The sequence below is a fragment of the Amblyraja radiata genome, chromosome 3 (assembly GCF_010909765.2).
Source record: "Amblyraja radiata isolate CabotCenter1 chromosome 3, sAmbRad1.1.pri, whole genome shotgun sequence".
Lineage (NCBI taxonomy): Eukaryota > Metazoa > Chordata > Chondrichthyes > Rajiformes > Rajidae > Amblyraja > Amblyraja radiata.
The window spans coordinates 31,866,701-31,879,092 of NC_045958.1; the positions used below are offsets into that span (position 1 = coordinate 31,866,701).

The following is a 12,392-nucleotide window of genomic DNA, read 5'->3' on the forward strand; positions in this document are numbered from 1 at the left end:
TGATATTAAATTGATATTAATGCAATTAAGGAAAAGCAGAATTAAAAATCCTTCACCTTTTACTTCAATGTTAGTGGGGCTTTGCCTGATGCCAATTTTCAGTGATGTTTCAGGGTAGGATTTCCTCACTACACCATTTGAGGCCCTGCTGTCACTTAGGTCATGAGGCCGGAGTCAGGATGCCTCAGACCAGCAAGACAGGCCCTCACCTTCAAAACCACAGGCAATGATCGTGAGGGAGAGAGGGTAGGGGTGAAAGCTGAGATCTGCTAGATTTGGCCCAGTGAATTAATCCAAAGCAAAACACAAATTAGTGGAGCAACTCAGTGGGTCAGTCAACGCCTGATAAGCGAATGTACAGGCAATGTTTTGGATTGGGTCCCTTCCTCAGACTGAAGAAAATCCCTGATCCAAATTTATGCCTGTTCATTCCCTCTGCAGATGCTGCCTGACCCGCTGAGTTCCTCCAGCACTTTGTGTTTTCCTCAAGATTCCAGTATCTGCAGTTCCTTGTGCCTGAATTAATCCACAGAACAGCAGAGTCATGATCTTCTGGTTTTGATCTTTAGCAGAAGAAAACAAGCTGCTCTTATTTCAGCTGTATTGCCCCAAATTAGGGACCTTCCCTTAAGTACGAAAAAAGTAAGCTTTTAATTACTGATTTTGTGTCCTACTGAAAACGTTTTGTGCGTATTCATGAGTACTGGCTGAAGGCAGAATTGGGCTGATCAAATACATTCACGTGAATGACTGCTCTGCCAACATTCAAGGGCAAAGCTGACACTTGAGTTATGTCCATTTGGGTGAGGCATTGGAAGGGATCCGCCACACATAAATTAAACACGAACAATGTGGCCATCCTTCAAATGAGGATTGCAGTGTACATGACTAGAAAGAAAGCGCTTTATAAATAATATATCAGACTGTCCATAAATGAATGATTATTTGTACTTTTTTATGCTACTGCTATTACATTGCCTAATGGTACCTGTCCAAGAAGTAAAATTATGACAACTAATTACCTGCAGCAAGAAAAAGATGATATTAATTGGTACTTAAAAAAATATGCTCTCAAGACAAAGTGATTAGCACAAAGCCTTTGTCTAAACAATAACTTGCCTGGATTTCCCTCAATTAACTGCTTTCAATATATTTGGATTTACATAGGTGAACCTGTGCCCATATGACATCTAATAATTGCAGGGGAGAATTATAAGAGAATGCATTACAGAAACATTAATAGTAATATAGTTACTTCATGGGTACTGTTGGGTACTGCAGTCTTGTTGCCAGTAAATATTCAACGGACAATTTTTTGCAACCTCAGAAAGTAGTAAACTACTTGAGTGAGGGCACTCCACAGCGAGCCCACTCCAAACCATATTTAATGTTCTATAGCATGCACTTTTTAGATTCCATAATTAGAATGAACAGGGATATTTGGGAGAGGAAAATGGATCCGCGTCAAACATTTTCTTTCATTCCTTTTACCAGCGACCTGATTGTGAACACAGAGATTAAAATTAAATCTAATTTAGCCCAATGCAAATTGTAATGTACACATAAAAGGAGCATCATTTTTTTTAGCTTTACTAGGTAATAAGAAGAGTTAATTATAAAGAAACAAGAAATATGGAACAGGCAGGATCTATTGGCGAAATTTGGAATCATAATCTTTTCATGTTCATAAGAGATAGGAGCAGAATTAGGCCATTTGGCCAATTGAGTGTGCTCCGCCATTCGATCATGATTGATCTATTTTTTCACTTTCAATCCTCTTGCCTTCACCTTTTGATACCCTTAAAGCCCTGTCCCACTTTCCCGAGTTAAGGGCCTGTCCCACGAGCATGCGACTGCATGCGGCAAGCGCGACCAAACCGGAAGCGGGGGCCGCGCGGAGGTCGAGTGATCCCATACGAATTGACGTGAAGTTTGAGCGAAGTCTGCGGGAAGTTTGCGCTAGGCATACGCCGTCATGACGCTGCGTACGGCGTTGAGACGGTGCGTATGGTGTCGAGATGGTGCGTGCGCCCGTCGGGGCAGTGCGTACGGCCTCAATGAGCCTGCGGGCCGGCAGGCCGTTGCCGCGCTGAATTTTTGAACAGTGTCAGTTTTTCGGAGCCCCGCGCGATGTCAGGACCAGCTCCGCACAACTCCATACGGCTCCGGCGATCAAAGTGGGACCGGCCCCGCGAGGCCGTACGGCTCAAGCAACCATGTTAGGTTGCGCTTGCCACATGCAGTCGCATGCTCGTGGGACTGGCCCTTAACTCACAAACTCCCGAGTTTTCCCCTTGATTCGAACTCGGGGGATGTCGGGGGATGTCGAGTCCATAGGAGTCCGTAGATATTTCGTAGCGGCTTCTTATGCCAGCCGTAGGTACTCGGGGCATCATGTAAGTCGGGACGTTTTTTCAACATGTTGAAAATGTCCACGAGTTAAAAAAATAGCCCCGAGTACCTACGAACGGCTATTACCATAATTCTCCGGGATAGTTCGTGAGTAACTCGGGAAAGTGGGACAGGGCCTTTACTAATTAAGAACCTATCAATCTCCACCATAAAAAATACCCAACAACCCGGCCTCCACAGCATCTGTGGCAATGAAGTCCACAGGTTGACCATCCTCTGGCTAAAGAAATTACTGATTTCCACATTGAAGATTTCCTCATCATGGTCAAGAGAAATCAATGAGTGGGTGAAACCATCTGGTATTTATGAACTATTCCTCTGCAAAAAAAACAGAATCACAGATTGTTTCATGAGGTATGTGTGAGTTTTTAATGATGTGCTTAGACTGGTTAGTATTTTCACTGGTTCTCATAAAACTAATTGTAAGTGTAAGAATTTTAAATTCTTCAGATAAGCATTTCAACGTATATATTTAAATTTGTTTTAAATACATTTGTTTGCATTTCAAATTCAAGCACAACTGAATATTCTAATCTTTATTTTGCTCTCAGTAAAATGTTTAGAAACATAATTTAAAATAATCCTTTTCCCAGCCTCAGTTGCTCTCTGTTATTGACTGATCAGTCAAAATGACAAAAATCAGTGTTGTCATCTTAACTGTAATTTTGAACAAAAAGTAATGTGCTTATATGTATATTATAAGATTAAAGATGAACTATTAATAGGTGTCCGATATTCATGAAACACCATGACATCCTTACAACCTGTTTCAATTGCAGTTTAGGCATATACTACCTTAATGCTACCTCAAAAACATATAAGGAGGCAAATCTGGAGTTAAAAAAGAAGATGCAAATGGTAAGTTCACCTTAAAAACTAGTCACACTGAATGTACAGTTATTATGCAAACATGGAATGCATGGTTTTATGCATTTATGCTTTATAGAAAGAACCCTTATTTAAAGTATTAAAATTCTTCAGGGTAGAAATTTGTCTTCTCCCAGTACACACCTGCTATGCAGTGTATCCATTAAATAGTATACTTCTAAAGTTTGGACATCAACTCTTCTGTATAGGCAGAGTATGTTGGTGTATTCTTCCATGAAAAAGGAGCATGAATGCAATCTACTTGTGTCCTAGTGGGAATGATCCCAGTTTATCTCAGCCACTCCAACATCTCTGTACAGTATTCAGAATCAATGCTTTTTTTTACACCATGTTTCATTGTGATTGCCACATGACAGTCATTTTCTGGACCTGGGAGATCCATTTCAGATCAAGAGGTCTTCAACTTGCATGACATTAGATGCAGTGGTATGGATGCCAGGATTCTCTAATTTTAAGTCACCTACTTACTACCCTCCCCTTCTCCCTCCGCTCTTGCCCCTTTCCTCCACCCTAGTCGTTTTACCAGCTCCACAGTCCACCACATTGTTTTTCTCTTGAGATCACACCTTCCCCAGCCAACAATGGGCTTAACGGGCACCACCCTGCCTGAGGGAATTTGTGACTGGCCCTGATTGGTCCTGGTTGTTTTGCGCCCCCAACCCTTCACCTCCCACCACCCCCCTACTTACAGTCTGAAGAAGGGTCAATAGACAATAGGTGCAGGAGTAGGCCATTCGGCCCTTTCAATGTGATCATGGCTGATCATCCCCAATCAGTACCCCATTCCTGCCTTCTCCCCATATCCCCTGACTCCGATATCTTTAAGAGCTCTATCTAGCTCTCTCTTGAAAGTATCCAGAGAACTGGCCTCCACTGCCCTCTGAGGCAGAGAATTCCACAGACTCACAACTCTATGTGAGAAAAAGTGTTTCCTCGTCTCCGTTCTAAAGAAGTGTTTCCTCGTCTCCGTTCTGAGAAAAGTGTTTCCTTGTCTCTCTTCTGACCCAAAACGTTACATATCCGTTTTCTGAAGAGATGCTGCCTGATCTGCTGAGTTACTCCAGCACTTTGTGTCTATCTTTGGTATAAACCAACATCTGCAGTTCCTTGTTTCTACATACTGCCAGGAGAAAGTGCCTGGCTCAGTTTTGTGAGTGGTATGACTTCTCTGCAGAATGATTTACTGTGGGTTGCAACAATTCTGGTTTGCACAGCACTAAAAATAAGTGCAAAGCAATCCAATTTCCATTTGTGCATGTTTGTTTAGTTAAGATACTTTGCTAGGTAAATATCTAAAAATTGCAAGCTGTTCCCTTGTGCTAACATTTAAGTGTTGCGTTACAATCTTTAAATATATTTAGGTGTGTTAAAAATATGGCACAATTTCTTTTTATTACAAAAGCAACGTGAAGAGCAAAAGAATAAAAGGAACAATAAAAACACTGTCAATCCAATGCTTCAAGATTTAGAAGATCTTTTACCAAAGAAAACAAATTCTAGCAAACCTGAAACAGGTAGGAACCGAAGACATTATTTAATGTGTGATATTATTTTGATAAAATATATAGCTTAATAATCATTGATATTTTACTCTTTATTCAGGAATTATACCAAATGCATGCATTGTGTTATTTGGTTGAAATGTTACTTGTACAATAACTGTAATATATAAATGTGAGTTCAATTTTTTTAAAGTAGATTTTTAAATTAGATAGAATCATAGAGTCAGAGAGTCATACGGCATGGAGAAAGGCCCTTCGGCCCAACTTGCCTATGCTGAGTAAGATGTCGCTTCTACATTAGTCCTACCTGCCATGTTTGGCCCATATCCCTCTAAACCAAGGGTTCCCAATCTGGGGTGAATTTACCCCCAGGGGGTGGATTTTGCCTACCCAGGGGGTGAATTTGTTGGTTCTGGATTTGTACATATTTTTTCTAATTGACTGACTGTGTTTGGTTCTGGTATATCGGTATCTGTTCATCATTAGTTGTTCATAAATAAGTGAAATAACATTGTTATGTGCTATTAAAGTTGCCTGGGGTAAACGGTACAAAAAAGGTTGGGAACCTCTGCTCTAAACCTTTCCTATCAATGTACCTATCCAAATGACTTCTAAATGTTGTTATAGTCCTTTCCTCGACCACCTCTTCTGGCAGTTCCATATACCCACCACCGTCTGTGTGAAAAAAATTGTCCTTGAGGTTCCTATTAAATCTTTACCCTCTCACCTTAAAAGTCCGCTGAGCTTTTGCCCCTCATCCATCCATATGCGATGGAATGGGAGGAATTTTGTTCCATCAGTTTGGAATAACACATAAATGCATGGCAGGTTAACCTTGGACTGCCAGCATTTTGATCCTGACAACCTATGGTATATGCATCTGATGATAGCAGGGACTCCATCATCTCTTAGCAAATGTGGATCTAATCACTCTGCCAATAAGGTCTCCTCTATAAGTATAGTGACAAATGACTTAGCCTGCCTGTGTTCTCTAATCAAGCTCCTGCTCCACTAATGGTAGTAGGCCAATCCAAGCCATTACTATTTCCAAGGATTCATGTGTCAATAGTCTCTAAATCTCTGTCACTTGCTCTCATTCCAATTTGGTGAAATGGCAGTAGATGACAGAAGTTTTGTTTCTCTGAAATGTTAATTTCTTGAAGTTTACTTCTTGTAGCTATGATGCTAAAATAAACTTGATATTGCAAATTTACTAAAGCTGTCACTATTAACTTTATTATTAACTAGATTAGAAACTAACATTTTAAAATAATATTATTTATACTTTACATTGCTTTCCATTTTCTTTTCATTTTTTGAACCTTCTAGTTTTTATATTCTAAATGTCCAATCATATTCTCAATATTTTATCCATAAATTAAAATACTTTTCTTTATTGGAAGAAATATTAATATCCGAATGTTGCAGAGTTTTTTTTATTTCCCTCAAAGCTGTTAGCCTAATTTTTTTTATTGGCAGTGAAGAAATGACCCAGGTTTGATCCTGATCGATAGTACAGTCTGCATGAAGTTTGCATGTTTACTCTGAGACCACATGGTTTTCATCCATGTTCTCTTGTTTCCTCCCAGATCCCAAATGTATGCAGGTTGGTAGGTTAATTGGCCTCTATAAAATTGTCCCTTGTGTGTTGGTTATTGGTAGAATTTAGAAAGGTTGATGTGAATTATCACAATAATCTCGGGAGAATAATATGGGATTAATGTAAAGGAATCCTGATGCTGAGTGTGGTTCCATTGCACTGAAGGGCTTGTTTCTGTCATGTTTTACTGAATGACTTGATCAGGTGTCATGGAGGGTGGGTAGAATTGTATCTGGGTCTCAGTGGAGGATTGTTGTGAACTGGAGGTCATGGGCTGGGTTGGAGGTCGGATATGATTAGGAGATTGGGGGCAAAATATTATGTTATGTTGAGGGTTGATTGAAGAGTTAGGAGTCATGAATGGACTCGGGTTGAATGGGGATTCAGTGGGTAAGATAGGTGGGAATGGCATCAATGAGAGATGGAAGAAAAGGGATCTATAGCAGCGGGGTTTCCAGTAACTAATGCAAAGATATTTGTGAAGAGTAACTACCATGTTACTGATGAGCCACAGAACAACACCGTCCAATTTCCTGGGCAACACTCTAAAGGAGGGGGTTGTGTGGAATAATGTTATTCCATGCATATCCAATGCACAAATCACACCACAAAACAAGTGCAGGTAGACAAATAATGCTGGAAAACTCAGCGGGTGAGGCAGCATCTATGGAGCGAAGGAATAGGTGACGTTTCGGGTCGTGACCCTTCTTCACACGCTTCTTCAGAATGCTGCCTCACCCGCTGAGTTTCTCCAGCATTTTTGTCTACCTTCGATTTCTCCAGCATCTGCAGTTCTTTCTTAAACAAAGCAAGTGCAATTCACCCCCGTCAGAAGAATCCAGTTGAATTTGCTGAAGGACACTGCTCAATGTGCTTATCACTACAAACCCATTCTGATCTGGAGAAAAATGATTTTCATACAAATAATAGTGATAATAAGAACTAAATATATTAATTCAGGCTGTTTTAAATACGAAGGTCATATCAGCCATTTATGGTCTAGTTAATGGCATAATTATCAGGAATAATAGCATGAGCATAATTTTCACAGATCAGCTGTTTCTGTTGAGCTAACAGTTGTTTTCATTGTGAAAGTGTCCACCATGACCCACTTGTAGGTTAGGAGAGGCAGTCACGCAACAGTTGCTTGAGAACCAAAGGAAATGCAAAAAATGTTAGCGTGATCAGTGAAGGGAAAACACATACAACTCCAAATGGAAATACAATTGTGTTATATTTGATCTTTGGGTACAAATATTTAACCATTACCAGGAGTTCAAATTGGTTTGGATTATAATCAACCAGAGGACATAGGTTTAAGGTGAAGGGGAAAAAATGTAATAGGAATCTGAGGCGTAGCTTTTTCACACAAAGGGTGGTGGGTGTATGGAACAAGCTGCCAGAGGAGGTAGATGAGGCTGGGACTATCCCATTGTTTAAGAAACAGTTAGACAGGTCCATGGATAGGACAGGTTTGGAGGGATATGGACCAAGCGCTGGCAGGTGGGACAAGTGTAGCTGGAGCATGTTGGCCTGTGTGGGAAAGTTGGGCTAAAGGGCCTATTTCCACATTGTATCACTCCACGACTCTATGACTATCACCTCTCTTGCCTTATTTTACTGTACTTCCAGCTTTTCCAGGATTTCTGTTAAAGTTTAAAGTAGTTACAATTTTGACATCTCTTCGACAGTTCAGATATTAAAGTCTGCAAACAATGGTCATTTCTGAACTGCCCATGCAGACTGAACATAGGTGTTCCACATAGTGGGAAATAAATCTGCATTTCTTTTCTCCTGTGCAGAGGAGGGTCTTCAACTTGAAACATTCATTCTGTTTTTTCTTTTCATAAATACTGCCTGACCTCAGTGTTTACAGCACTTTCTATTTCTGATTTCCAGTCTCTGCAGTTTTGTGACACATCCTGTATCCATGCATCCCATCACTTCAGAGCTGCTATCGTCAGCCCATACACAATCCCAATGGAGTCTTGAATGACTCTCCATGTCTTAATTTCCCCCATGATGTTTCCATTCCTTATGAACCTCTTGTCAGGAAACTCTTGCCCACTAATACTTTCCTCACATAGGCCAGATGTTCAAGTCCAAGATTGGACCCTTTTGCAGTAATGTCTCATGAATAAATATCGAACTAAACCTGCAAATTGGAATTGCACTATCAATTCAATTTGTTTGTTTCTTGTACTCCTTCTCTTTAATAATGGCAATTTATTTGGGCTATTCAATTGACAGTAGACAAGAGGTGCAGAAGTAGGCCATTCAGCCCTTTGAGACAGCACCGCCATTCAATGTGATCATGGCTGATCATCCACAATCAGTACCCCGTTCCTGCCTTCTCCCCATATCCCCTGACCCCGCTATCTTTAAGAGCCCTATCTAGCTCTCTCTTGAAAGTATCCAGAGAACCGGCCTCCACCACCCTCTGAGGCAGAGAATTCCACAGACTCACAACTTTATTTATAAGATCATAAGACATATGTCACAAAATTGACACCGAAGTGCATGGTATTGTAGATAGTGATGGTTGGCAAAAGTGCAGCAAGATCTTGATCAGTTGGGCTGAGGAATGGTTGATGGAATTTAATACAGAGACATGTGAGGTGTTGCATGTGAGGTGAAGACTAACATGGGCAGGACCTACACAGTGAACGGTAGGGCTTTGGATAGTGTTGTAGAGCAGAGGGATCTAGGAGTTCTGGTACATATTTCGTTGAAAGTAGCACCACAGGTAGATAGGGTGGTCATATAGGATTTTGGCATGAAGATTTGGCACATTGGCCTACATCAATCAGAGTATTATGGATAGAAGTTGGGAGGTCATGATGCAATTATATGAGACGTAGTTGGTGAGGCTGCATTGGAGTATTGTGTTCAGTTCTGGGCACCATGTTATCAAGTCAAGTATCAAGTATCCTTTATTGTCATTCAGACTTTTCAGTCTGAACGAAATTTCGTGCCTTGCAGTCATAACACAGAATAAAATAACAAAACACCCAATAAACACAGATTTAACAAGTTATTAGGTGTTGTCAAACTGGAAAGGGTGCAGAGAAGATTTACGAGGGTATTGCCACGACTCGATGGTCTGAGCTATAGGGAGAGGTTGAGTAGGCTGGGACTCCATGAGTGCAGGAGGATAAGAGGTAATCTTATAGAGGTGTACAAAATCATGAGAGGAATAGATCTGGTAGGCGCACAGAATCTCTTGCCCAGAGTAGGTGATTCAAAAACCAGAGGACATAGGTTTAAGGTGAGGGGGAAAGATTTAATAGGAACTTGAGGGGTAACCTTTTCACACAGAGGGTATATTGAATGAGCAGATGGAGGAGGTAGCTAAGGCAGGTAGTATAGCAATGTTTAAGAAACATGGGCCAAACGCAGGCAGGTGGGACTAGTCAAGATGGGACATATTGGTCAGTGTGGGCAAGTTGGGCTGAAGGGCCTGTTTCCACACTGTTTGACTATGACTCTCTATAGGAGCAGAATTAGGCCATTTGGCCCATCGAGTCTGCTCTGCCATTCGACCATCCGTTTATCCATAATAATCTTTCCAATCTTTGATGTTCTTACTATTAAAAGGGCTTCAATCTATTCTCTCCCATCTGCTAATTTGCTATCATGTTTTATATTCAATCTATTAAATCCTTTTTGAGATAAAGACAAATTTACTTCCTTTTATATCCAAAGAACCAGACACAAGTAAAAAGGTGATTGAGAAACAGCCTGCTGCCACCAATGGAGCCACAAAAGCTAATGGAAGACATGGAAGGGAAATGACGCTGGCCCCACAACCTCCACGAATGGTAGTAACAAAACCACCTAACCCAAGGCAATCACCCCGCCAACAAGGGCAACAGAGATCTGGAGCACCAGGTCCACGTCCTCATGGACCGCCTCCTAGACAACCAAGACGCTGAGATGTGAGAGACGTATCCATCCACCCAATGTACTGAGAGCTGTCAAGAAGGGATTGTTGTCAAACACATGCATTATTCTGGGCAATATTTTTATCTAATTATCAGACTACTTCTCTCGCCCTTAATAAATTTGCCATTTTCTATAAGAAATAAAAGTACTTGAACTGTAGTAGACTATGCTGGATGGATATTTCCTCAACATTTGCAGATTCTTCTAAATTGATTTTATATTGTTGTATGTTATAACTGTTCAGTTACTCATTTTCAAGCAAGTTTAATATTAAAATAGGGTAGAAATTCAGCTTTTGTCACGTGTTAAACATTTGATTTCTGACTGTATGCAAGTTTTGTTGCATTTCTTCAATAAATCGATGACGTTTATATCTGCCCATACTTTAAATCTTCTCAATAGTTATTATGTATCTGCTTTTGCTAATTATTTATTATGTAAGTGAAAAATAAAGTTAAAGAACTTTAATATAAAATTAAGGAACATTTAGAAAAAGCTGTCAAGGACTCAGGCTAATTTTACTTCGGAGTCACGTGAGTGACTACGTGAAGAACCCGCTCAGTGCGCAGGCGCGGCATTACGCCAGCAGTGCAACAGCGGCAGCAGCGGGAGTTAGGCGCTCCCGCTACAGAATGAAACGGACCGTCAGGTGAGTACCCTGAGGTCGGGTTTCCTTTACAGGGGAGCCTTTTTCTGCTTGTGTTTTACAGGCAGAGAAAAAGGCTCTGGAACAAAACTGTCCCCCGTTCGAAGAGGAACGTTTTCCGTCGGGGAGGGGGGCAGCAACAGGCGGTAGGAGCGTTCCGTAATTCCCTGACACCGTGCCGAGCCCAGCCCGCTAGCACCTGAGCAGCGGGCTGGACGCATAGCCACCCGAAGAGGCATCCGGCAGGTGTTCCCGATGTCGGACGGGACGTCTCTCCACCCGCACGGGGGGAGAGAGAGCCGCCTGAGCCGCTGGAGCGGCTCCCGGAGCAGGTGCCTGCGAGACGCGCTGCTTGAGGGGCGCTCTCGCTTCTACAAGGCACAAAAGCTCTAGAAGAAGGCAGTAGGAACAATTACCGGGCGCCCCGCTATCCCCATCACCGCGCCGAGCCCAGTCCCGCTAGTGCCTGAACTGTGGGCTGGATGTCTAGCCATCCGAACAGGCATCCGGCCGGTGGCGTCCGATTCGTCGGACGGGGACATGTCTCCACCTAAATGGAGGAAAGACAGCCGCCTGAGCTGCATCCAACAGCTATTGGAGCAGCTCCAGCGAGATGCGCAGAAAGAGCGCTCTCACGGAGGGAGGTCAGGCACCCCCTCCACAGTGTTCTGTACACTGCCCTCTGCTCCCTCATTACTGGAGGCTAGCATTGGTGACCAGGGCTGGGCTGGTCTGCAACAGGGGTTGGCGGACGAGATCGGGAGTATGCAGGAGGTGCAGGAGCAGGAAGAGCTGCTGGGTGTGGTGGACCGCTATGTAGCAACCCCACGTGCTGGAAGACCGCTGGAACCGAAATTAGCGGCCAGCATTAATCAGCTTTCAAATAAGCCCTTACAGGAGAAGGTGCTCTCTGAGGCGTTGGATCTCTACAAAACACCAGAGAACTGTGAGGCCCTCAGAGTGCTGACTGTAAACAGCCAAATCTGGGGGCACGTGGGGGCACACATGCGCAACTATGAAGTTAAGCTACAGCGGATCCTAAGGCTCCTGACGTCAGCCATCACAGCCTTTGCTCGTTCTGTGGAAGACACGGAGATGGACACCTGCCAGCAGGATGTACTGGCATTAATGTGCAACACGCAGTACGAAATTAACAACTTCCGGCGGGAAATCATAAGACCTGCCCTCAATCCCAAATTTGCTGGGTTGTGTAAAACCCCAGCCGCAGAGACGGACGCTCTGTTATTCGGGACGGACCTCAACAAAAAGTTGAGGGACATGGAAGAGGCATCAAAAACTTTCAACCTCATGAGGGCAGGCCCCGGGACGAGCAAACCAAGACTTACAATACCCAAGCGGCAGCACCCCACGGCATCCACCAGTCGACGTCCTCAATATG

General features: G+C 42.6%; 2 protein-coding genes across 2 annotated transcripts in view; one reads left to right on the forward strand and one right to left on the reverse strand.

Moving 5' to 3' along the window:
* LOC116971539 (transmembrane channel-like protein 2-A) overlaps window positions 1–10,848 on the forward strand; it is a gene marked incomplete at its 5' end in the record, with an annotated part of 58,857 nt that extends 48,009 nt beyond the window's left edge. Inside the window, 3 exons of the mRNA XM_033018778.1 lie at window positions 3,192–3,270; window positions 4,703–4,814; window positions 10,108–10,848. Of these exons, the coding sequence (XP_032874669.1) occupies window positions 3,192–3,270; window positions 4,703–4,814; window positions 10,108–10,337 (421 nt within the window). The remainder of the gene's footprint in view (window positions 1–3,191; window positions 3,271–4,702; window positions 4,815–10,107) is intronic.
* aldh1a1 (aldehyde dehydrogenase 1 family member A1) overlaps window positions 6,363–12,392 on the reverse strand; it is a 106,294-nt gene continuing 100,264 nt past the window's right edge. The window contains exon 15 of the mRNA XM_033017550.1: window positions 6,363–6,374. The gene's annotated coding sequence lies outside the window, so the exon portion shown is untranslated. The remainder of the gene's footprint in view (window positions 6,375–12,392) is intronic.